This window comes from Podarcis filfolensis (assembly GCF_964270895.1).
Source record: "Podarcis filfolensis genome assembly, chromosome: 7".
In the NCBI taxonomy this organism is placed as follows: domain Eukaryota; kingdom Metazoa; phylum Chordata; class Lepidosauria; order Squamata; family Lacertidae; genus Podarcis; species Podarcis filfolensis.
Genome location: NC_139603.1, coordinates 88,615,359 through 88,642,445, shown reverse-complemented (window position 1 = coordinate 88,642,445; position 27,087 = coordinate 88,615,359). Strand labels below are relative to the sequence as shown.

Below are 27,087 nucleotides of genomic sequence, written 5' to 3'. Positions count from 1 at the left end.
TCAATGCTGCAATCAACAGCATTGATATGAACCTCATCTGCGTCAGGCTTAAAATAAGAATAAAGTAGGGCTTTGTGACTTGGCTTTAGCAGTCCGTACGTTTCCTCCTCCAGAAGAATTCAGAGTTGCAAATGAGTGCAATACCCTCCAACGGAAAACCAGTTCTTGTTTTACAATAAGCACGAATGATCTTCACGTATGCGATGTCTCAGTCTTTCCCCCTTCATAAACAGAATCTGTACTTTACATAAAGCTACTCTTAAGCGGGCTGGGTGGGATAATCAATTGTTTTAGGAAGGTAAATGCTGCACTCCAATTTTAAATTCTTGAAATAGCAATTGTTTTGATACTGTCAAGTGTTACTAAATTGCTGGTGACAGAAGTTCCCAGATAAAGCATCTGGTTCTTAATTTTTAAACTGTTTTCAAACTGTAACAAATACTGTATAATCAGCTTTTAAAAAACGGGAATATCAGCATTTTCTTTTATTTCACCAAGTAATTGAGGAAGTTTATTCTATTTGATTTTAAAATTCATTCTCTCCCCCCACCCCCTTTTCAAGCCAGCTGCCACACTCATTTGCAAAACTTTATAATATAGTTGAGCACCTTAAACTAATTGCTTGCAAATTGCAACTGGTCATCCGCTGAAGGGATCTTGTAACGGAGGGAGGTTTGACAGGGATGACAACCTCTACAGAGCATGGGGAGAAAGAGGCAACTTATTCAGGCTGGAAATGGAAAATCATAGAATCATAGAGTTGGAAGAGACCACAAGGGCCATCGAGTCCAAGCCCCTGCCAAGCAGGAAACACCATCAGAGCACTCCTGACATATGGTTGTCAAGCCTCTGCTTAAATACCTCCAAAGAAGGAGACTCCACCACACTCCTTGGCAGCAAATTCCACTGTCGAACAGCTCTTACTGTCAGGAAGTTCTTCCTAATGTTTAGGTGGAATCTTCTCTCTTGTAGTTTGGATCCATTGCTCCGTGTCCGCTTCTCTGGAGCAGCAGAAAACAACCTTTCTCCCTCCTCTATGTGACATCCTTTTATATATTTGAACATGGCTATCATATCACCCCTTAACCTCCTCTTCTCCAGGCTAAACATGCCCAGCTCCCTTAGCCGTTCCTCATAAGGCATCGTTTCCAGGCCTTTGACCATTTTGGTTGCCCTCCTCTGGACACGTTCCAGTTTGTCAGTGTCCTTCTTGAACTGTGGTGCCCAGAACTGGACACAGTACTCCAGGTGAGGTCTGACCAGAGCAGAATACAGTGGCACTATTACTTCCCTTGATCTAGATGCTATACTCCTATTGATGCAGCCCAGAAAAGCTGGAAGGGGGAAACAGAAAAATGAATAAAAGCAAATGCTAGCAGAGGAATCATGAAATCCTATAAATTCCTCCATGCAGTCTACTCCCAAGAAACTGAGGGAGACTTACCTATGAGAACAAGCACATTGGATTGGGCTGAAAGTACGTTTTCTAACACTGGGAAGCCTCAAATATGTATAATACTTATATGCCACATAATCTGAAGAATTCCCTAAAGCACAATAAGGTGGTTACAAAAATAAAAATCTATACATGCAACGTGATGACCAAATATTGATCAGATACTGATGTGAAGGCTGAGATGACCACCAAACCCAAAGAATTCATTGATAAGGCAGGAGCATATATCAAAAGCAACAAATTTTGTTTCCATGGTTTAGGTTTTGTTACCTGTTTAGGGAAATTCTTAATGTTTGATGCTTTATTGTGTTTTTTACTATTCTGCAGGGAGCTGCCCAGAGTGTCTGGGGAAACCCAGCCAGATGGGCAGGGTGTAAATAATAAAATTATTATTATCATCATCATCATCATCATCATCATCATCATCATCATGGCATCCCTCCTCTAGCCCAAGCTGTCCAGAAAGAGACCAACAGAATCAGCAGTTGTTTGACAGGTGCTGAAGAACCACACTAATGGCCCCATGGCTTTAGGTATCTCCTAGGTCAGGGGTCAGCAAACTTTTTCAGCAGGGGGCCGGTCCACTGTCCCTCAGATCTTGTGAGGGGCCAGACTATATTTTAGAGAGAGAAAATGAACGAATTCCTATGCCCCACAAATAAACAACAACAACAACAACTTATTATTAATACCCCGTCCATCTGGCTGGGTTTCCCCAGCCACTCTGGGCGGCTTCCAACAAAATATTAAAATACAACAGACCATCAAACATTAAAAAGCTTCCCTAAACAGGGCTGCCTTCAGATGTCTTCTAAAAGTCTGGTACAGTGGTACCTCGGGTTACAGACGCTTCAGGTTACAGACTCTGCTAACCCAGAAATAGTACCTCGGGTTAAAAACTTTGCTTCAGGATGAGAACAGAAATCATGCTCCGGCGGCGCGGCAGCAGCAGGAGGCCCCATTAGCTAAAGTGGTGCTTCAGGTTAAGAACAAGTTCAGGTTAAGAATGGACCTCTGGAACGAATTAAGTACTTAACCCGAGGTACCACTGTAGCTGTTTTTCTCTTTGACATCTGGCGGGAGTGCTGAAAAAGTTTGCTGACCCCTGCAACAGACCGTCAAACATTTCCATGGCTCATAAGAACAATGTGATGTGGCCTTTTTCAGCTGATCAGCAGTTGTAAACAGATGCCCCCTATAACATGGTACCAACACTGAAACAATGGTCAAAGCTATGTCGAAAATTCTACCTGGATGTCGAGAGCCTTCTAGACTTCCAGCTGTGAGCAGGGCTGCCGAAAGATGCCGCAGAGGCCGAAGGAGCAGAAGTTGCCGCCTTCTTCACAATCCTGTAGCGAGTGTTCACCACTTTATGGGCTGTGGGGCTTGCAAGAAGTAAGCTGGAGCCTGGGATTTAAAGAGAGAGGAGGAAGAAATTAACGCAGGCCTGAAGAAACATGTAGAACAAGACTGGGGTCGTGGAAAAAAGGATCAACTCTTTGCTGAAATGCATAGATACGAATCCTTATCCACACATACATACAAAATGGAGCGCCGTTTAATAAAACAGAGCTCATGGTTATAATATCCCTCAATAGGTTACAAATTTGACTACTTTCCCCAAGTGCAAAATGGTCAGAACTGTGAACCCAGGAAGAGCATTACAGGATCAGGCAGTTCTCACGGCAGCTGAAAGCAAAAATGTTCCCATTTCCCTTCAAGTATTACAAGATAGAGCAGGAATTTAAAAACCACAGTAGAAACATCAGAATATATTCTCTGGCTAATCTATCTCAAATTTTAAATCTGGTAACAAGAACTGTGAAAGGGATTTGAAGAATGGACGGCAAAAGGACAAGGAGGGAACCAATTTTTTCCCTCCACCAGTGGTTTTGATCACAAAGATGCAATCGTACATACCCTGCGTAAACTGAACTGATGGTTGTCTTACACTGAGTAAGACCACAGGCTTATCTAACTCAGTATAGTCTAGACTCTAGACCACCCTCCACGGACCTGGTGTACTCCAGATATTCTGGACCTCAACTCCCATCAGCCCAGCCAGCAAGGATGGGCCTTGTAAACCAAAAATATCTGGAGGGCAGCAAGTTGGCAAAGGTTGGTCGAGGCTCCAAGGTCTCAGGCAGAAGCCTTTTCCTAGACCTGCCATTTAAGCTATGCCAGACTTCCCGAAGCTGGTAGACTCCAGCTGTTTTGCACTACAACTCCCACTAGGCTGGGGGAGACAGCTATATTGGCTGAACATTTGGAAGAGCATGTTAACAGCTCGAACAATACAGCAGGGAAGCAAGATTCCAGAGGAGGCTGCTTCATTTCTCTCCATGGGAGCGTTCAAAGAAAAGGTTGAACAGGTTTCTATCAGAGGGAAGCTTCAAGCGGGCATTGGACTAGAAAACCCGTGAAGTTCCCTCTGTGTGCTCACCAGGAGCAGATTGTGAAACCTACAGAACGCTGCCCCATGTCTCTCCATCCTAACCCGCCTTCTATAATCAAGCCTTCAGCAACCTCCGAGGGCTGCTTCTCATCTTTGTTGCCTGAACTTGAAAAGATTAGCAGAAAGATGCGCCTGACTCTTCGTCCTGCTGCTTCTCTGGAGCTCCAGGCACAGACCTCAGTGGCATTGTGTCAGCAACTGCTGCCTTCCCCCAAACCAAGCACAACGCAGTCAACTTCTGCCAAAGAGAAGCACCCAAACCCAGCTTCATCACACCTACAATGACAACACACCCACTCAGCACCACCTCTCACATCTAAGCCCCGTGTCTTTCGATCCTCAAGTGCCACAATACAGTGGTACCTCTGGTTGTGAACGGGATCCGTTCCAGAGCCCTGTTCACAACCTGAGCAGAACGCAACCCACGTCTGTGGGTCACGATTTGCCGCTTCTGCGCATGCGCATGATGTCGTTTTGAGCATCTGCGCATGTGTGAGCGACGAAACCCGGAAACCCTTTCCAGTACTTCCGGGTCGCCGCGGGATGCAACCTGAAAACATTTAATCCAAAGAGTCTTTAACCCAAGGTATGACTGTATCCCTGAGCTACACTTCTCACTACGAATTCCCACATAGTCCCTTGCCCTACCTCTCTGCCCCCCGATCAGATGAACAGCTTTTGTTCTTCCCTTGTAGCATGTGGCTTGGCTCACTTGCTTGAGTCATCTAGAGCAACCGGCTCGGTCCTGCAGGCATTTCACTCTGGCACTGTGGCCAGCCTCCCCTGGTCTCTGGGGTGCAGCACATCCAATTGTGTGGGCTTGTCTGTGATTGTGTGGGCCTTCTCCTGTATTGGGGAGCAGGGAATGATGACCTTCTTGGCCTCCTCCAAGGATTCCACACTTATAAAACATTGGGGAGCAGTGGGTGCCTAGCCTGCCAGCCTTGAATATTACAAAGGCTTCCTGTTTGTGCTGTTGAGTGTCTTTGGACACATTTTGCAGTCATTTAGAAAGAACACCTTTATCCGCGACATCTACACTCCCAAACAGATTTATGTATTTAATCATTTCTACTTTCACAATATTTTGCAATGTGATATACACACCATTTTTTCTGCTGAATGCCCCATGCAATTAACAGCTATATGTTTGATTCTGTTTCTTCCCCTTCTTGATAGCCAGCAATTTTTTTCCACAGCTTTAAGGAATGCATCTAATTGCCTGACTTTTATAACATACAGCTATAACTGCCCAGATAATTAAAGCTGACACTACATGCTGAGACGAAGTCTGCTGGTTTTATAACTGATTTGAAGAGATGACTCTTCCCCCACCCCCCTCCTTTGGGAATCCTCTAATTAAAATTATTGCAAGGTGGAAAGTGGAAAAAAGGAGGCCCATATATATCTTTATCTTTTTTTTCTGAATGTCTTCTGCCTGCCTTGGGAAATGCAACCTTAATATTCCCTACTAGCTAAGTTAGGCAACTTCTAAAAGGCAATTTATCAGGAGCAGCACCAAATGAAAGTCCACAGGCGATTGCTATGGGGTGCTCCCCTTCTCTAGAGAAGGGGCCAAAATTTTGCCCAGAGGCAGGTAGCAGGCACCATGAGCCTGGTAACACACATTTTCAGGCCTAGTTAAGTAGAACTGTTGTTTAGTCATTTAGTCGTGTCCGACTCTTCGTGACCCCATGGACCAGAGCACGCCAGGCACTCCTGTCTTCCACTGCCTCCTGCAGTTTGGTCAAACTCATGCTGGTAGCTTTGAGAACACTGTCCAACCATCTCGTCCTCTGTCGTCCTCTTCTCCTTGTGTCCTCCATTTTTCCCAACATCAGGGTCTTTTCCAGGGAGTCTTCTCTTCTCATGAGGTGGTCAAAGGATTGGAGCCTCAGCTTCAGGATCTGTCCTTCCAGGGAGCACTCAGGGCTGATTTCCTTCAGAATGGAGAGGTTTGGTCTTCTTGCAGTCCATGAGACTCTCAAGAGTAGAATTAGCTAAGAAGAATCAGCTCCTCTCAAACCAGGAGGAATCATCCCCTCTGCATTACCACCAAACTAGGTTCTCTAACAACTCAGCAGGATGACTTGTCTGCTTCACAAACCTTCACTGCTAGGAAGCATCCTTATACCATTGGTCCATCTTGCTCAGTGTTGTCAACACTGACTGGCAACAATGGCTCTCTGGGTCTTCACACAAGGAGTCTTTTTTCAAAGCTCTACCTGAGAGACGCAGGGATTGAACCCAGGACCTTCCTGCACGCGAAGCGGATGCTCTCCCCCCGAGCGATGGTGGTGGCCCTTTGCCAATGAGTTGTGTGAATCAAGAGTCACACAAGGCAAGTCGCACCCAGAGCGGCAAAGCCATCTCCTGGACAGAAAAGAAGCAAAGAGAGGCACAGTAGAACCTCCGTGTTCAGATGCAGTGCACCTCTTTCTGACAGATGCCGTGGACAAGCAAAAGAAGACTACTGAAGTATCTGACTGGTCTCTGCTGGAGACAAACTGCTGGATTAGAGGGGTCTTCGGTCTGAAACTACAAGGCAACTCTTATGTTGTGATCAAGAATGGACTGACAGAGGAAGAGTGAAGGCAGAAAGCAAATCTAGGCTATTTTTGCTTCTAAAAGTAAAGGTAAGGGGACCCCTGACCATTAGGTCCAGTCATGGCTGACTCTGGGGTTGCGGCGCTCATCTCGCTTTATTGGCCGAGGGAGCCGGCGTACAGCTTCTGGGTCATGTAGCCAGCATGACTAAGCCACTTCTGGTGAACCAGAGCAGCAGACGGAAACACTGTTTACCTTCCCACCAGAGCGGTACCTATTTATCTACTTGCACTTTGATGTGCTTCCGAACTGCTAGGTTGGCAGGAGCAGGGACCGAACAATGGGAGCTCACCCCGTCGCAGGGATTCGAACCGCCAACCTTCTGATCAGCAAGTCCTAGGCTCTATGGTTTAACCTACAGCGCCACCTGTGTCCCATTTTTGCTTCTAGAGTAGGTCTAAAACAGCCTGGAGGATAAAGGTGGGTCTTGGGCATGGAAAGTTGGAAGGCGGCTGATGTAGACAGAGATGGTCTGCTGGAGCTTTGCTCAAAGCTACCATTCAGCAGTTTCACAGTGCTCTCCAAAAAGTTCATCCCATTCACACCCAGTGAAAAGACCCAAGTCCTACTTAGCTCTGCCACTTCCTTCCCAGAGCTGGCAAGTCGTTGCTGCTTCTCTCCTCCAGCCTTGTGACAAAGCCACACTCAAATGAGACCCAGTGAAATCAATGGACATGACCAACTTAAGTCCATTGGCTTCATTGGGACTACATGGAGCATGACTTGGTTGAGATACCACCCACTGCTTTCCGGGGCAAAATTCTACCATGATACTTCAGTGTAGTGACAAAAGTCTACTAATAGCTGCATTTGTGGCATGTTTGCATATCGCCTTGAGAAATATGTAGAACGCAATAATAAATTAATAAGTAACAGCTACTTGGCTCCCGAGAAAAGAGAATACTTTATCAAATGGAGGCTTGCAACCTTCAGCACTAGGAAAAATATGAACAAAAATTGGCTCTGAAAGCATTGTATTTTTTGCGGGGGGGGCTGTTTTTGTTTGTTATTGTGGTCTGTATTTTTGTGTTTTTATATTGTAAACTGCCCTGTGATCTTCGGATAAAAGGCAGTATAGAAATGTAATAATGATAAATGGACAACAACATTGCAATAGTACATACATACCAGTCTGCATGGATTGGATAACTCCACATTGCAAACCACTTAAGAGATTTTCGTACAATCAGGCGATGTGTGTGTTGCAATTGTGTGTACGCGCACCTCTCTAAATAAATAAATAAAATAGAATTTTTGGACTCCCATCGACAAAGCTCCATGCTATGCCAGCATATCCGCTTTCCAGGGTTCCTCACAAGAAGACCTATAGCTATAATTTTACTAAGCCATTGCCAGTAAGGACTAATAAAAGAAGAGTTGCTATAAAGTATATTAAAAGACAAAAAAGGGTACATTAAGGTAATGTTAAGTCTCATAATTCCCACAAAAGGCAGGAAGTTAAAGCTGTAAGTCTGGGCTTAAAAGACCTTCTGTTGCCTTGTAATAAAACACACACTAGCTGAGGGAAAAGGTATATTAATCAACCTTCTGCAATATCTGTCCCCTGTTAATTAAGGATTGTTTGCAAGTGCTTCTGCTCTTACCTACTGCAAGAATGAAAACCAGCTCCCAGAGTAACCTCGGCTGGCAAGAGAGAGTAAACCTGCCCACTCCTGAAGAAAGCAGTGAATTTTTATTTTATTTTGCCACTCCATCCCTCGGGCTCATGGTAGCTTACAATCCAAAAGCATCATATAACATGATGATGTGAAGCAAACATGAAGCTGAATCTTGACAGGAGGACGGGCAAGTGCTGCTGATTGACAGGCCATGCTATTAACTGGGAGGATGTTTTTGGACTCCCATGTGGTCCAGCCCCTTCCCTTGCTCTTCAGGTCCACAGAGTGCGGAGAGGGATGCATCTCTTGTGAAGATCTGGACACAAAAATTGACGTTTTGGAGCGATTTTTAAGGGAAATTGCCAAAAACGACACTCCAACGATTTCCGCCTGGACACTGTTTCTGACATCCGAATCCTGGCTATGTCTGGGAAATTCCGGACGTATTGCAACCCTTGCACTCTATGAAAGCAACCCCTTAAAACCACTGAGAAGCGAAACAGCTTCTCTACAGCTGTTACGGCTTCTCCTAACAGAAGCAGGTTGCAATAATAATAATAATAATAATAATAATAATAATAATAATAATAATTTATTATTTGTACCCCGCCCATCTGGCTGGGTTTCCCCAGCCACTCTGGGCGGCTTCCATAGAAACCAAAAATACACTAAAATATCACAGATTAAAAACTTCCCTGAACAGGGCTGCCTTAAGATGTCTTCTGAATGTCAGGTAGTTATTTATCGCTTTGACATCTGATGGGAGGGCATTCCACAGGGCAGGCGCCACTACCGAGAAGGCCCTCTGCCTGGTTCCCTGTAGCTTTGCTTCTCGCAATGAGGGAACCGCCAGAAGGCCCTCGGCGCTGGACCTCAGCGTCCGGGCCGAACAATGGGGGTGGAGACGCTCCTTCAGGTATACTTCAGGTATACTGGGCCAAGGCCGTTTAGGGCTTTAAAGGTCAACACCAGCACTTTGAATACCCCACTCTAGAACAGCCCTGCCTTCTTTTCTCGTGTGCACCATTCAAAGTATGGGGCATGATCTTAAAATGTTCTAGACTTGAGACACAACCACCTCCCAGATGTCCAGTTGCAATTTCAGTGGTAAGCAAAGGAACCCTTCTATTTTTATCATCACACTACAAAGAAGAGCTATCCTCCAGATCTGAAATTCCCTCCCTTTGGAGATTCACCAAAGTCTCAACCTGAACATCCTTAGGACATGTTGTTGAGGATCTTTTTAGCTTTGCGCTACTTTCAGAATCAAGCTGGTTATACAGACTGGCTTTTTGATGGCTGCAATTGTAAGTGGCAGTGTGGGCTGCAGAAGAGCAAACTTATTACTAGATTAAAGGTAAAGGTAAAGGACCCCTGGGTGGTTAAGTCCAGTCAAAGGTGACTATGGGGTGCAGCGCACATCTCGCTTTTCAGACCCAGAGAGCCAACGTTTGTCCTCAGACAGGTTTTCCGGGTCATGTGGCCAGCATGACTAAACCACTTCTGGCACAACAGGACACTGTGATGAGTGCCAGAGTGCAATGGAACACCATTTACCTTCCCGCTGCAGTGGTACCTATTTATCTACTTGCACTGGTATGCTTTTGGACTGCTAGGTTGGCAGAAGCTGGGACAGAGCAACAGGAGCTCACCACCGTTGAGCAGATTCGAACCACCAACCTTCCGATCGGCAAGCCCAAGAGCTCAGTGGTTTAGACCACAGTGCCACCCACGTCCCCAAAAACTCATTACTAGGGTGACATCAGCTGCAGACTTGCAGGATTCCCAGAGCTCAATCAGTAAAGTAAATTATTTCAGCAGAATAATAACAAAAATATGTTATTAGTTGTCTTGAACCTCCAGTTAGATGTCTAAGAAAAGAAAAGCACAGAGGGAAAGCCGAAAAACTGAGCCAAGAACTTAGACCAGGTCTTGCCAACTTGGTGCCCTCTAGCTGTTTTGGACAGCCAAACAGCTAAAGGGCACCACGTTGCCAAAGGCTAGCTTACAGCAATGCCAGGAATGCTACCAGCGCTGTGCGCCTCTTTGAACAGTGACCAATTCTCGTTCCTACTTCCCCATCCTTATTTGCTTTGAGAAATTCCCTGGCACTAACTCACTCCACAAAACACACCAGTCACATTCCTCCTGTCAGTCTCCAGGGCATCCCTTCTACAGATCAGCTTCCAATTTAGCTGTCACTCACCAAGCAGCCCATTTTGCTAAATAACTTCATTGCAGCACTCACAAAAGCATCAGGGCAGCCTTTCTCCAGCCCCCTTCTATGCCATCTAGTATTTCGGCAAATCCTGTGCAAAGGGCTTAATTTAGCAACATTTCAGCTACAGCTCAACGAGCCCATCATTTTATTCTTCCTGGGGAAAACCTTCAAAGGAAACCCTTCTCTCAGTGTTCCTTGCAACATGTCTGAAAGACAAGTTAGATTTATTTATTTTATAATGTGCACCACACTTTTATGGAAAGCAAACTGAAGTGACCTGCTATCTCTCTCTCTCTCTCTCTCTCTCTCTCTCTCTCTCTCTCTCTCTCTCTACACACACACACACACACACACACACATAATATTTTAAACTCATTGTAACACATCACACCAATAAAACAAATAGTAAAAAGTAACACAAAATGGCAGCAACCAAGATACCACAAAATATACTGACGTTGAAGATAGAGAGTAGACAGCAAGAGAAATGTGATAAAATGATAGAATGCCCGCACATAAAATCCACCAAGCACGTCCAATCCGTGATTAGATACACATAAAGTAGTTATTTGCAATGAAGCAAATGGGCCAACAGTCATCTGCACAAGACTGGGAGAGCACAGGTGAGTCCTCAATTTCAGCCCCACATTCCAGGCTCTCCTATACTCAAGTTCTCTTGATCAATCTTCTTTGGAAAGCCTACAGAGCAGACAAGCCCATTGCCCTGCTGGGCAGCTAACTGTGGAGGGACCACAGAGTCTCCTTCCTTGGAGATTAGAAGCCAGGAAGACACTCACCTGCTCACTTTGCAGAGGACGAGAAAGGGGAGCAGCTCCCCCCACAAACACCAGTGACCCCGGAGAGCCATTTGGATCTGGGCATCCCTGCCCCAGGACGGAAGGTCGCACACACAGGATGCCAGAGTTTGGGGCATGATCTTAGGCCATTCCTCATCTCCCAAGGGCCAACCAGGTGCAACCTTGAAACCCACTGCCAAAGTGTCCAGCTAGTTGCGCACAAGGCTACTTGGGAAGAGAGGGGGTGGCATGAAAGCGCCCTGGCTTAGAGGCAGGCAAGCTCCAAGTCTGAGCTGCTTCACGGTTGAAGCAACATGTATTCCCTGGGGAAACAAGTGGCCAGGTACCACTCCAGGGCAGTTTTTTCTGAACTCTCCTGGCGTAAGAAGCGTGTGGGTGGATCAGGCCAACCGCCATCTAGTTCAGCACCCTGATTCCTATAGTGGCCTACCAGATACAGAGGAGAAGCCCATGGCAAGTCACAAAGGCAAGATGCTGGCCATTCATAGATCTCTCCTCTGCCACTGCCAGGAATTTGTCTAATCTCCCTTTTAATGCCGCCTGTGCTACTCGCTGTCACAACATCTTATGTCGGTGAGTTTCATGTGTTAAGTATTATACATTATGTGAAAAAGTGCTTGTTTTTATCCACCCTGAGCCTAACGTCCATCAATTTCATAAGGTAACCCCAATATAAAGGGTTGTGATATCATCTCTCTCTCTCTCTCTCTCTCTCTCTCTCTCTCTCTCTCATATTTTGCCCCCTCCAGTCATCCTTCCCTCTCTAAGCTAAACAGCAGGCCCTTGGCTGCTGATGGGAATCCCAACCTGAGTACGCTTCAGAAGACTCACATGGTCAACTTCAGAAGGTACCTGCAGGCTGAGAATTGAGTGAAGCGAGACAGACAGACAGATGATAGATAAATGATAGATGATAGATGATAGATGATAGATAGATAGATAGATAGATAGATAGATAGATAGATAGATAGATAGATAATGATGATAGATAGATAGATAGATGATAGATAGATAGATAGATAGATAGATAGATAGATAGATAGATGATAGATAGATAGATAGATAGATTAAGGTTACCAGACGTCCCCATTTCCCGGGGACAGGCCCCGGATTTACAAATCAGTTCCCTGACAAAATCCACCTATTTATAGTAGGAAGTTGAAAAGTGTCCCTGGATTCATTGGGGGGGGGGGAATCTGGTAACCTTAAATTAGATTATCTCTGGTTTTTATTGAGCAGTCACCCACATTTCCTTGCAGTAAGGTTACCAGGCGTACCTCATTTTCCGGGGACAGTCCCCAGATTTACAAATCAGTCCCCATACAAAATCAATCGAAGCTGAAAAGTGTCCCCGGATTCATTGAAAAAAAATCTGGTAACCTTAAGATAGATAGATATTCCTATTTTTAACATGGTGTCATCAGCCAATTTATTCACCCTGAGCCTCTGGGACATGAGTAACATCAGAAGAGGACCATGAGCAACATCAGAAGGAATCACGTTCTTCAGGGATGCTTTATGGCTGATTTGCCCAATGGGTAATGGTGAAAAACAGCGGGGTCCCCTCTTCTAGCAAGGCCTCTCTCTCCTTCCCTGCCCAACACTCCAAGCAGCTCCCCTTTTGCACCTCTCCAAGTGGCCATGAGCGCGCTCTCTCTCTCTCTCTCTCTCTCTCTCTCTCTCTCTCTCTCTCTCCGGACCTTGGAAAAATTACTGGTTTGAGGCACCACTGAGCATCTTTTCTGGCTCCCTTCACCCATTTCCCCAGCCCTTCAGCTTCTGGCCTTTGAACAAGCGCTGCTAGTTGCTGCTAATCCATCAGAAACCCAATCAAACACTTCCTCACTCCGTACACCCCTGGGCAGATGTGGAAGCTCCAACCCAGACAGACATAAGCAGAGATCCCACATGATTGAGGTTTTTCAGCCTCCCCTCCTGAAAACAGGCAGGCGAGTGCCTGGTGAAAACTCTATTTGCCAGCGGTAATTGGATGTTGCATTCATCCTGGAGCTCCTCCTCTGACGGAGTCCGGGCATGAGCCCTCAGCATTAACTGCCTTCTGAAAGGGGCTCTCCGAAACAGCTCGGTTTTCTATTATTACTTGCTAGCTGAGGGGTTTTGTGTAGATAATCATGTTATTTAGATAGGATGTTGGTTTAATTCCCTTCATTACAGGCTCCCAGGGTTGTAATTTTTTTTCTCCGCATGATGTATTCCCCGTGGCACATTTCACTCAAATCAAACACTTTACGCTTTTATTACAAACAATGCCCCGGCGTCCCGCGTTATCAGCCCGGCACACACATGCACGCTCCTTGCAGAGATCCGGAGGTCAGTTCTAATGACTAATCGATCTCATTAGCTTTCCTAATTAAAAACTTTACTACCGCAATGGAAGACAAACTACAAAGAAACTGCTTGCATCATATTTGAATGGGATATGAGCACCATTTATCAGCCCACAGCTCGCGGCCTGCACACACCCAGAGTCCCCGGCGCATTGCTGAGAGGGTGCTTTCACGCCCAGACATGCTTTCTCCCTTGAACAATTTCCTGCCAACCTTGCCGAAGGAGGAGAGGGGAGGCGGGGAGGCCAGTGGGGAAGGATTGGAGACCTTCCTGTACACTTTCCACGAGGGCCCCACAGGGGTTTTGGCAGGCGAGCTCATCGTATCAGCATGCAAACGCAGGTGATGGGAACGCGGAAGCAAAGAGCACAGGACACTACTGTAGTGGGTCTCAGAATTAATGAGCAACCTTTTCCACCCATCCCCAGGCAAGGGAACCAGAAGCTGCTGCCAACCCTTGACTTGCCGGTCACGGATTGGTATCCGTTCTGCCCCTGCTCCATTGTGGGCATCAGCTGCTTCCGTGGCACTCCTGCTCTCGTTTCCCGTGGCATGTCCTCAATAAGCACCTTTGTGCGGAGCACAGCAAAACGGCTAGCCCACGCTTCAAAGCAGCCGGCACAAGGTGCACCAAAACAAGACAACAATAACAGGAACAGAACCCTCTGCATGCTTCATTTCAAAAAAGTATATCTTAAGGAGCGTCTCCACCCGCATCGTTCTGCCCAGACGCTGAGGTCCAGCTCCGAGGGCCTTCTGGCGGTTCCCTAACTGTGAGAAGCCAAGTTACAGGGAACCAGGCAGAGGGCCTTCTCGGTAGTGGCACCCGCCCTGTGGAACGCCCTCCCACCAGATGTCAAAGAGACCAACAACTACCAGACTTTTAGACGACATCTGAAGGCAGCCCTGTTTAGGGAAGCTTTTAATGTTTGATGCATTACTGTATTTTAATACAGTGGTACCTCGGGTTACATACGCTTCAGGTTATAGACTCTGCTAATCCAGCAATAGTACCTCAGGTTAAGAACTTTGCTTCAGGATGAGAACAGAAATCGTGCTCAGGCGGCGCGGCAGCAGCAGGAGGCCCCATTAGCTAAAGTGGTGCTTCAGGTTAAGAACAGTTTCAGGTTAAGAACGGACCTCCGGAACGAATTAAGAACTTAACCCAAGGTACCATTGTATTGTGTTGGAAGCCGCCCAGAGTGGCTGGGGAAACCCAGCCAGTTGGGCGGGGCATATATTATTATTATTATTATTATTATTATTATTATTATTATTATTATATAAAAAGAGACACAGAGAGAGAGAGAGTTTGAGACCAGTACCAAGACTGAAGTTCACCTGGAAGTCGCTAATCTCAGAAAAGGTGGGGATTGGTAGCAAGGGAGAACTCTGAACATCAAGTGAGTCCCTTGGTCCATCAGGTTTAGTAATGTCTTCTCTGACTAGAAAAAACACACTCTCTAAGGCCCTGAGACAAAAGCTGCTTCTCCATCACAGATATCCTTCTAGCTGGAGATGCACAGGACTGCTGGCTCCTTCCCACTTTGCAACCCCCAGACCTAAGCCCCTAACACTGGAAAGAAGTCACCACAGTTGAGGGGGAGGTCCCAATTCAAAGCAAGCCCAATTGCTGTGTTCTAAAAGGGTGTCCCTTTTCAGAACAGTTACTGCTGTTCCCAAGAACAATAGCTAAGTCAAGCAAGCCCCAGAATCACCTACATTCCTCATTCGGTGCTGGCTCCCCTGGGATGTTCAACATCACAGCCAGATATTCCAATGATAATTAAACCAGATTTAATGCTGAACCAGCAAACGGACTGCAACAAAAGCTATTCCAGCATGGGAGTCCTGAAGGGCAATGATCAAGAAGAGGAAGTATTCATTTTTAAATGATTCACCCAATATGTATTATATTGAGATGCCCTCCCTTGTATAGAAGATTTTCGTGATGCACCCAGAGTGCTTTCGTCTTGGGTACTCATTGTTGCCACCCTATCAGGTGAGCCAAGAAGGGATTCAAGGCTATCCACATGGCTTCCTTTTCAAGTTTCCCATCTTCTTTAATCCTCCATTGGGGTAAATGTTCCGGCGCTCCCTTGTGAGATGGCTGCTTCAGGAAGGCATTGCACAGTCCACCAGACCGCATCATTAGGCTGTTTTCCAGCTTCCGTTCTCTTCGGCTTCATTCTCCCCCATGCTGCCATACCTCATTATCTCCACAGCCGCAGAGGAGCTATCCTGACACGCAGCAGGTATGGCAGAATGGGGAGCTCCACGCGCTGAGCTCATCTCCTCTCCGTGGGCTCCCATCTCAATGACAAGCTCATTTCTCCGGAGGTCCAACAGTGGTGGCAGCACATAACCAGCATTTCAAGGTTCAAGCCATAGCACTGACCACAGCTGGAATGAATTAGCTAACCGTCCTGAGCCCCTATTGTGAATTCAACTTCTCCAGGGGGCGGAGGAAGTTTTGGGGAAGGAAGGCAAAAAGTTGACAGCAGAACCAAGCCACAGAGGGAAATGAAATAGCACCCTTTGACTCTTTTTCTCATGATAAGCTTATGCTATCAATACATAAGGGATGCGGGTGGCGCTGTGGGTTAAACCACAGAGCCTAGGACTTGCCGATCAGGAGGTCGGCGGTTCAAATCCCTGCGACGGGATGAGCTCCCGTTGCTCGGACCCTGCTCCTGCCAACCTAGCAGTTCCAAAGCACCTCAAAGTGCAAGTAGATACATAGGTACCGCTCCGGCGGGAAGGTAAACGGCGTTTCCGTGCACTGCTTTGGTTCGCTAGAAGCGGTTTAGTCATGCTAGCCGCATGACCCAGAAGCTGTATGCCGGCCCCCTCAGCCAATAAAGCGAGATGAGCGCTGCAACCCCAGAGTCGGCCACGACTGGACCTAATGGGAGCCAGTGTGGTGTAGTGGTTTAGAGCGGTGGACTCGTAATCTGATGAACTGGGTTCGCTTCCCCGCTCCTCCACATGCAGCTGCTGGGTGACCTTGGGCTAGGCACACTTCTCTGAAGTCTCTCAGCCCCACTCACCTCACAGAGTGTTTGTTGTGGGGGAGGAAGGGAAAGGAGAATGTTAGCCACTTTGAGACTCCTTTGGGTAGTGATAAAGCGGGATATCAAATCCAAACTCCTCCTCCTCCTCCTCTTCTTCTTCTTCTTCTTCTTCTTCTTCTTCTTCTTCTTCTTCTTCTTCTTATGGTCAGGGGTCCCTTTACCGTTTATTAATACATAAGATTGTTTCTCCCCCCCCCCGAGATCTTGAGTCTTAGAGAATGTGAGTTTATAAGTGCATGATGGGAACAAAGCTCAGTGGCAGAGCACATGCTCTCCATGCTGAAGACCAAAGATTCAGTCCTGGCTTAGACTCTCCAGTTAGGATGGTGGGCTAAAAATTATGTCCCCCACCCAGGACCTTGGAGAATTGCTACCAGTCAGAATCAAGAGGAGCGCTGCAGCTGGATCAGACCAAAGGCCACCTAGCATAACATCCTGTCCTCACAGTGGCCCATCAGGTCCCCATCGGAAACCAGCAGGCAGGATCTCACCTCAACAGCCATCTCCCCACTTGTGTTCTCCGGGAACTGGCATTTGGAGGCACGCCACCTCCAACATGCTTAATAGGACTGTTAAGGAGTATTCATGCTGCTGCTTCTTCACAAATCTCAAAGGATCAAAACGCTTATCAGAAATGTAATGTTTGCTCCTACGAATTTAGCCACTAGGGATGTGAAGCAGAATATTTTTCCCATCCTTAGTTTGGGGGGGGGGCTCACATATTAATCTTTCCTCTCTTCTTCTGGGCCTTACTGTGAAAAGTTATTGAAATAAAGCTGCACAGCAATTCAATTCAATTCAAAATACTAGTTCAACATGTGCTATGACTATCCCACCACATAACAGGGTTTTTATTTTATTTTTAAGGACAGGAGAGCCTCCCTTTTTACTTGGACCTATTTTCCTCTTCCCCCGGTTCCTATGCTAAGGACAGGACTGAATTGCCCAGCTGAAGTGTTACAACTTGGAGAGGGAAATTTAATCACTGTATGCTGCAAGCCGGAGACCTGCTAAATATTAAAAAGCCTGCTGGCAGACCACAGTTTGAACAGTCCCCTCCCTCCTTCCTCTCAACAGGCACTTCGCCCCACAGGCTTGGAGGCCTTCGGAATTTGCAGTCTTGTTAAAAAAAAATAAAATCATGTCTCATAAGGGTTCTCAACCCATTTCCCCAGATACGCAACAAATTGAATAAGAGACTACATTGCACAGTGGATAACACAGTGGAAAATTGTTATTTATACCAATTTTTGCATAAAATGAGGCACCCTGGAGAGAGGGATTGAGGGCGTTGCCAATTCTTCGGCTTGCAAACGCAAGGTTACACGAGGCATGGCTGCTGAACTGTAATCCTGGGAGAAATGTAGGAGGAAGCAGAGGTGTGCCGGGCATACAAAAGGTGGCAGCGAGTTGCCGTATTTTTCACCCTATAGGACGCACTTTTCCCCCTCCAAAAATGAAGGGGAAATGTGTGTGCGTCCTATGGGGCGAATGCAGGCTTTTGCTGAAGCCTGGAGAGCGAGAGGCGTCGGTGTGCACCGACACCTCTCGCTCTCCAGGCTCCAGGAAGCTATCCGCAAACCTTGCACACCCGGGGGGAGTTCCCCCCGGGCGCGCACGGCTTGCGGGCGGCAGCTGGCAGCGCGGAGCATGGGGCGCCCTCCGGAGGACGTCCCGTGCTTCGCGCAGGTGTCTGCAAGCCTTGCGCGCCCGGGGAAACTCCCCCCGGGCCTGCAAGGCTTGCGGGCGGCAGCCTGCAGCGCGGAGCACGGGGCGCCCTCCGGAGGACGCCCCGTGCTTCGCGCAGGTGTCCGCAGCCTGCCGCCCGGCGCGTGGGGCGCCCTGAAGCAGAGCGCCCCTCGCGCCAGGCAGACATCGGCCAGCCCCACAAGCTCGGGGGACAGCGGGGAGGCACAGCGCCATCATCCCACTGTTCCCTGACCTGGTTTTGGGGGGGAAATAAAGGGGAAAAATTTTCCTTTATTTCCCCCCCCAAAAAAGTAGGTGCGTCCTATGGGACAGAGCGTCCTATGGGACAAAAAATACGGTACATCTCACTCAGTGAGTTAGACGGCGAAGCGGCCAAGTTTGCTGAGTGGTTAAAACAAAAAGAGGGATTGTGAAGAGCTCCAAAAGGAGCTCTCCAAACTGAGCAAATGGACCATAAAACAGCAAATGGAGTTCAATGCAAACAAGTGCAAAGTGATGTCTCCCATAGGCATCTGGTTGGCCACTGAGAGAACAGGATGCTGAAGGAGATGGGCAACTGGCCTGATCCTGCAGGCTCTCCTTAGGTTCTTAAGTGTAATTAAGAGTTCTGTATCAGTTCCAGTTGCTAGTTTATATTCTGTAACCAGCAGAAGGCAGTCTAATAATGCACAAAGGCTCAAGTGAAAATGAAACACAATAAAATTCCATGTTATCAACACCCATTGGAGTTTCCAAACTGCAGTCCAACCAGGTACCATCCTAGATTTTATTCTATCTTTAACACACACCCTGACATTTTATTTTTACTTCAAGCTATTACAGAGTTAAGGTCCGTATAGTTAAAGCTATGGTTTTCCCAGTAGTGATGTATGGAAGTGAGAGCTGGACCATCAAGAAGGCTGATCGCCAAAGAATGGATTTGAATTCTGGTGCTGGAAGAGACTCTTGAGAGTCCCATGGACTGCAAGAAGATCAAACCTCTCCATTCTGAAGGAAATCAGCTCTGAGTGCTCCCTGGAAGGACAGATCCTGAAGTTGAGGCTCCAAGACTTTGGCCACCTCATGAGAAGAGAAGACTCCCTGGAAAAGACCCTGATGTTGGGAAAGATGGAGGGCGCAAGGAGAAGGGGACGACAGAGGACGAGATGGTTGGACAGTGTTCTCAAAGCTACCAGCATGAGTTTGACCAAACTGCGGGAGGCAGTGGAAGACAGGAGTGCCTGGCGTGCTCTGGTCCATGGGGTCACGAAGAGGCGGACACGACTAAACTAAACAACAACAACATTACAGAGTTGGTGAATGTTGGTGGGATGCAACCCATTTCTGAAATCAGTTCCAAGTATCAGTCTGCTGTGGCATGGTCAGCAGAGCAGTATCAGAGGAAGAAGCAGAGGGGAATCAAGACTGATTGCTGAATAAGCCAGAGAATCTCTCTCTCCTGCTGTGACCAGCTCCCCTCCGCCCTGGACGCCCAGAACAAAAGGACATAGCAAAGAGAGACAAGACGAAGGAGCCTTAGGCTGCTAGGGAAGGAATCAGGGGAGGAGTCTTAGAGAGCAGAGGAACTTCAGTGCTCAAAACTGCCTCATTGGGGCAAGACCTACTGGGAAGAGTTGCTGTGACCAGTAGGCCTGTGCTGCTTTCGTTCCTTTGAGTTAACTTTTATTGCTGAGCTACCCCTACTCCGGTTTCTGACAGCATGTGTAAGGGGGTGTCCAATGTAGGAGAGGCCGTGCCAGTGCAATAAGAAGTGAGTCAGAAGAGCAAAAGAGACGCGGGTGGCGCTGTGGGTTAAATCACAGAGCCTAGGACTTGCTGATCAGAAGGTTGGCGGTTCGAATCCCCACGACGGAGTGAGCTCCCGTTGCTCGGTCCCTGCTCCTGCCAACCTAGCAGTTCGAAAGCACCTCAAAGTGCAAGTAGATAAATAGGTACTGCTCTGGCGGGAAGGTAAAGGGCGTTTCCGTGCGCTGCTCTGGTTCACCAGAAGCGGCTTAGCCATGCTGGCTGCATGACCCGGAAGCTGTACGCCAGCTCCCTCGGCCAGTAAAGCGAGATGAGCACCGCAACCCCAGAGTCGTCCGCGACTGGACCTAATGGTCAGGGGTCCCTTTACCTTTACCGCATAGATATGACCCAGAGTCACCCATGGAACCGAGTTTGGGGATTTTCTTCATGAACTAGTTTGAGTCGGGGGGTGGTCTGCCCCTACACATCTGTACACAGAATCTGGCGACCATCCAGGTTATCTTCTGATCTTTGCCTAACAGGAAAAGATCGAATTTTTGCTTTTCCGGGAGGTCAGCGAGCCTCACCAGCAGGGGATCAATGGTCTTACTACATGTCTCTTCATAAAAGGGACATCTAAAGAACAAGTGCTCTGGGCTTACTATATCCCCCAATGAACAGAAGAAGAAGAAGAGTTTGGACTTGATATCCCGCCTTTCACTCCCCTTCAGGAGTCTCAAAGCGGCTAACATTCTCCTTTCCCTTCCTCCCCCACAACAAACACTTTGTGAGGTGAGTGGGGCTGAGAGACTTCAAAGAAGTGTGACTGGCCCAAGGTCACCCAGCAGCTGCAGGTGGAGGAGTGGAGACACGAACCCGGTTCTCCAGATTACGAGACTACCGCTCTTAACCACTACACCACATTGGCTCTAAGTCTCTGAGCATATGGGACTTTTTAGAAGGCTCCTTCCAGGACTGGTGAGGGCAGAGCCGAGCTTCTGGCGAGTGTAAAGGCCCTTCCAGCATTTTTGGATACGAGAAAGAAGAGATATGCTGCCGGTGCAGCTATATACCTCTCGATTTTTCCAATTTTATAGCCTGGGCACCTTGAGCAGTCCTGTTGTCTCTCAGTGTCTATGATTCTTTGCCTGGTCCAACCCAGATGGGCACCACTGAAAAAGGCACTGCTGGATACACTGACACCAACAAATGCTGAGTTGGCAACCCTACAGATTTTGAACTGTCCTGGCTACTTTACCTGCTCAAGTGCCCTTTCTTCCAATATCAACACATTCACCATCTTTTTTGGTATCTGCAATAACCAGCACCCTGCTTCTTAGCCATGACTGCTTTCCACCCAACCTAAATTTGTGTTCTTTTTGGCCTGGGACATATGCAGCTGAAGAAGAGTCCTGCACAACCCCAAAGCTTCCTCCCAGCATTTTCTATCCTGCTTGGTTTGAATGAAGAGATTGTCTCGTTTCCCCCTACGTCTTACCCTTGGGCAGACCTTAAATCTGCTGGAAGCTTGTCAGTGCTCCCAGGCGCCTCCAGACAATCCTCCATACTTGACACTGCAGGTTAAGTCAGTTAACACCTGAAAAGTATCTCTGCCATATTGCTCAGCCCCAACAGCCCTTGTTCTGATTTCCCCAGTTGGCTCAGGTCCCCAGCGCTAAAAAGAAAAGAGGCAGGATTACTCTAATACTGTTACCAATTTCAGTGTGAAAGCAGACCCGGGTATTATGGGGTGATTAGTACAGAGGCTGCTCAATATGTTCCCACAGAATGGCACAGCGAGAGGTTAATTATATTGCTACCGGAATCGGCTTCTGAGAAGGCCTTTCCTTTGGTTTAAGAGGGGAATTTAATTTTCACTCTTATTCAGTCCGGGGCTCTTTGGAAAGAGAAAAAGAGATCTACTTATGCCAGAATTTAAGCAGCACTTTATGATCACAAGCCACAGTTTAATAGGCAATAAATCCATGCAATCAAACACACTTCACCTGCGACCCCCACCCCCCAAAAGCCTGTTGGCTGCTCCAATGGAGGACATCAGAACAATGAGTGTTGAAACTTTTAAACGTCTTTATTGGGCTCCAAGTGCATTCCAACGTTTGCCTCTCAAGGCAATCTGCTTCAGCTGGAGGCATTGAAGGGGAATTAGTGCCAAATCAGCTCTGCTAAGTCTGTGTGCTGAAAGGACTTCCAAATAGTAGCTAGCAATGCTTATCAAGGATCCTAACGCGGCAGAGACACAGGTTCTGGCTCTGGCAAGATCCAGGAGAATTTGCCTTGTTCTTAAACCCTTGGAATCCATTCAAGCAAGATAAGGAGCACACAGAACCACTTGGGCACAAAGGATCTCATTTGTGTTTTAAAAAACACCAAATTAGACATATTTAAGAAGTATTTTAATCCAATACCTTAACCAAGGACTTTTAGCTCAGGAGGGATTTGCAATGCCAGTTCTTTAGCAGCAGTAATCTTGGTTTAGGTTTACATTTGTTAAAATTTGTACATCACTACTTTGGCTGGATGTAGAACATAAGGCCCAAGCAAATGCGCATGTCCTGGCTTGCACATAATACTAAGACATGGCTTATTCAAACTATGGTGTGAGCCCAGCCCAGTGACATAATTATGGTTTTCTTACTTCCAACAAACCACAATCCAAAGCCATGGTTTGCTGTTGGCTTACGAACCTTGGTTCATTTTAACTATGGTCTGGTGTTACATAACAACCCAGCACTAACCATGGTTTGTTTGGCCACCCCACCCTAGATGCTCACCAAGCAACAATGGCAACAGGCAAGCACAGCTGGAAAACAAAACAAACTTTGGAGAAACAAGCCATGGTTTGTTTGTCTGTGGGACAACTTGTGGTTTGTAAAGCTAAGTCACAGAGTGTGAACCAGGACTATATTTGGGTTCTGCCATGCTACTAGACAATCTTGAGGATGGCCTTTTCCTCCCTTTTTTAGTGTTTCCTCTCCATCATGATGTTATATTAATATCTACCAATTAAATGACACCTTTGTGCATCTGATAAAGAGGGCTTTGGCCCATGAAAGCTTACAAAATACTGTATATTTGTTGGTCTTTAAGATGCCACAAGATCCTTGGTTGTTTACACTAGGTTGCAACATATTCCATTTATGTGCCACATTTGCTTTTATAGAATGATCCTTTGATTGTTTGTACTAAGCTCACTAAGATATTTAAGAATTATCTCCTTTTCTGTAATGTCAACGAGAGAGCTTATTTTTTAAAAAATACACCAGAATTCATGCCTTATTCTATATCACTAATAAAGTCCATCTTCCTGAAATAAAAGCACCATGTTTTCAAAGTATTTATTGCCAAGTTTAAGCAAAATAATCACATTTTCTTAGCTGCAGGGCACATGCTAAGCAATAGCCCATCTCAGAAACCACTTCAATTAGGGGCTTTCTTGTATAGAACAAATTGGATGAAGGCATGGGACTAAAGTGGAACAAGGAAATGAATGGAGCAGCCAGCTGCAGAGAATGTCAGTAGAGATGATACTCTGTTCCCAAACACCGTGGCAATTTGAATTTTACCTTCTCACTCATTCAAGAGCCATTCTAAAATAGAGCAAAGAACTTTGCTACAGACAGATCTCTCATAAATCCTGCTATATAAGTGTTTGCCTCCCCACATCTGAAATTTTGAACAGCTATCTAATTAATTGTTCCTCACCTTTGTTCTCACAACCCTTCGCCAAGTTTTATTCCCATTTTAGGCACTGAGCAATTTGCCCCAGATCTCATAGTTGAGTCCTTGGCTGCAAATTGTGAAGCCCACTCTTTGCATGCGGAAGGTCTAGAATCAATTCTCAGATTTTAGGTGGAGAAGATCCTTCTCTACGCCGAGACCCTGAAAAGCTATTGCCAATCAGAGCAAAGAATACTGGACAAGATGGACCAATTGTGTGAAATGTTGGGGGCACCTGGCTTTCTTCCATACCCTTTTGAACTAATCCAGCCTTCCCCAAATGGAGCCCTCCAGATTTTGGGAAAACTCCCATCAGTCCCAGTTGAATCATACCATCTAGATTTGCACAGCAAAGGAATTGGAGGGGGGGGAAACTCAAGTAACAGTCCTGTGATTGTGGGGCCCTCTTATCTTCGAGACTGACCACAACAGGAGTGCTGGCATCCTCTGACATTTGGGAAAAGCTTTACGAAGTTGTGCTCTGTGTCATCAGGGCAGAGGGGTGGAAGGGAGAACCCTGTGTTCCTGTTTTAAATTATAGTTCCTGAACGATATATCCCTATTTGAGAGAGATAAAACTTTATTCGCATTAGCCAATGGCCATAGCAACAGTAAAACATTACAGTATACACAGAAAAGGAAATTTTATATTAAAGCACAATTTAAAATCCTGAATCAGCAGTCAGTTAGTGGCCCTTATTCTGATTGCCCCTGCTATGAACCTGGCAACCTTTGCTGTTATCTGCTCATTTTGATCTGATAGAAGAAAGGACATTGTGGCAGTGGTTGAGTGCCCTGGGATGGTTAGTACACGTGGAGTGAGGATCTCGTTCCTCAGGTCTTTGTAGAGGGTACAGGACAGGAGGACGTGTGCCACTGTTTCAGTGCTACCGTCTCCACAGGGGCAAAGACGTTTCTCAGGTGGGATCTTTTGGAATCGACCCTCAAGTACCGCAGATGGCAAAACATCCAGTCTTGAAAGTGTAAAAGCAAGTCTGTATTTTGGTATAATAAGTTTGTGCAGATATGGGGCCAGAGAATCAAAATGGAGAGGTGGCAACTGAACATACCAAGGGCAGAATTTCCTTAATATCCCTATTTACCTGTTACCTGACCCAGGGCTTTGAGGACAAGACTAGAAATGGACATCAACACATTTCTGCTCTCCAGTGCAGTTCTCAGGCAGGCTATTAGCTGTGGTCAGAAGCAGCAGAAGCCCCAAAGCCCCTTCCCCCAACCTCCGGGTATTTCCGACTGAAACCACTTCTCACACACCACACAAATCAAACTGAGTGAACCCATGCCATTAATAGGGAGAGGTCAATTTTATTTATTTCGTACCACCATTCAATCATGGTCCCAGGGATAGGGAACAATACAGGTTCTGGGGAAAGGCAGGATGTGGTAGTAATAATTCACCATCTCTCATCCCCCGCAGGCATCAGAGCAACTGAACGCCATATAATGGACCGGGGTAGGCTGACACATCCAAAATCCCAGGATGCCACAACTTGAGGAGAAATGCATGCTCTAAATCAGCTTGTTATTAAATAACTTGCACTCTTTATTATCGGGCAGGGCCAAAGGGACATTTGCCAACAAAGGGAAATGACCCATGATCTTTGCTAGTTCAAGCCTGCACAATCGGTGACCCACTGGGCCTGGATTCGGCCAACGTATCGCACTGCCTGTGTGCACACTCACAGAACCAAGGATCCGTTGGACGGCTGGGCTTAGTGCAGCCTTCACCAACGTGACACCCTCCAGATGCTTCGGACCCCAGCGCCTATCAGTCGGGGGGTTGGAGTCCATAATATTTGGAGGGCACCCCGGGTTAGAGCCACCCCTGCTTCAAAACTGACGAGGCACCCCGGATTCAAGAAGCAAGGGCAATTTAATTTAACCCTGTGAAATGTTTCCATTCCATACCGCATGCTTTCCTTAATAAATTATCTCCATTAAATTACAGAACATAACAGAGATATTTATTGTGGCCATCGAGCAGGTTTTGTCCGCTCACCCAATCAATTTGATACTCGCGCCGCGGTTAGCATAAGGCTAGCTGGCTGGAACAGACCTTGAGGGTAGTGCGCAGAATTTTATGAAAGTAGTAATTTACCGATTACACCCAAGAACACTCATAGCAGTGGCAATGATTAAAGTTTCTTAATGCAGAAACTACGAAAGCCCATGACAGCTGGGGAGTGGGGGATGGAGGGAAACACCATTCCTTTCTCAGCTCAAAATCCCTTTCTCTCACAAAGGGTCTCTCGGTCGCTTTTCTTTTTTCATTTCCCAGACACTGACTCTCTGCCCTACATCATCCAGGCCTCTTCTTGAATGGCACTGCATCCCCCTTTCTCTGCAAACTCAAGCAAAACCTCCTCTCTCCCATCTCCTTAGCCCTCAACTTTTCCATTATGTTAGAAACTCTTTAGGTATCTTTTTAAAGGGCCACTATCAACTTTTTAAAAATCCAGCATACAATATAGTAATACATTTTACAGGTGACCTATAAGGATATTAGGGACGCAGGTGGTGCTGTTGGTTAAACCACAGAGCCTAGGACTTGCCGATCAGAAGGTCGGCGGTTTGAATCCCTGCGACGGGGTGAACTCCTGTTGCTCGGTCCCTGCTCCTGCCAACCTAGCAGTTCAAAAGCACATCAAAGTGCAAGTAGATAAATAGGTACCGCTCCGGCAGGAAGGTAAACGCCGTTTCTGTGCGCTGCTCTGGTTCGCCATAAGCGGCTTAGTCATGCTGGCCACATGACCTGGAAGCTGTACGCCAGCTCCCTCGGCCAGTAAAGTGAGATGAGCGCCGCAACCCCAGAGTCAGCCATGACTGGACCTAGTGGTCAGGGGTCCCTTTACCTTTACCCTTATAAGGATATCGCAGGAGGTCTATCTATGCTTCAGTGGTCTATCGATAACCCATTGCAGATTACTGAAGATAAGAGGTTTCTTTTTTTTTTTTTTTTTTTTTTTTTAAATAATATTTATTGAAGTTTCCAAAATACAGAAAGAGAAGAAAAGAAATTATGAAGATACATTCAGAACCTTATTTTCAAACATCCACTTTCTGGGACTCCCCCCTTCCCCCACCCCTACCGTATTCCCCTTTCATATTGTTGTTTCCACAAGTTCTGTTTCTGATTTAAAGCACAATTTATATACCCCATTGTTCAAATTTAAATTTATACAAACCTTATGCAACACCCTTGATAAAAAAAAGCAAAAGATCTCTCCCCATAGCCCGCCCCCTTTTCTTTCCACAATGTCCCCCTTTTTTCCCATTAAAGTAAAAGCACACA

General features: G+C 46.6%; 1 protein-coding gene across 2 annotated transcripts in view; it reads right to left on the bottom strand.

The window, feature by feature from the left end:
* Positions 1 to 27,087, bottom strand: part of ZC3H3 (zinc finger CCCH-type containing 3) — a 276,522-nt gene that overhangs the window by 176,054 nt on the left and 73,381 nt on the right. For both annotated transcript variants that reach the window (XM_083621938.1, XM_083621937.1), the window contains exon 4: positions 2,707 to 2,863. In XM_083621938.1, coding sequence (XP_083478064.1) covers positions 2,707 to 2,863 — 157 coding nt within the window. The remainder of the gene's footprint in view (positions 1 to 2,706; positions 2,864 to 27,087) is intronic.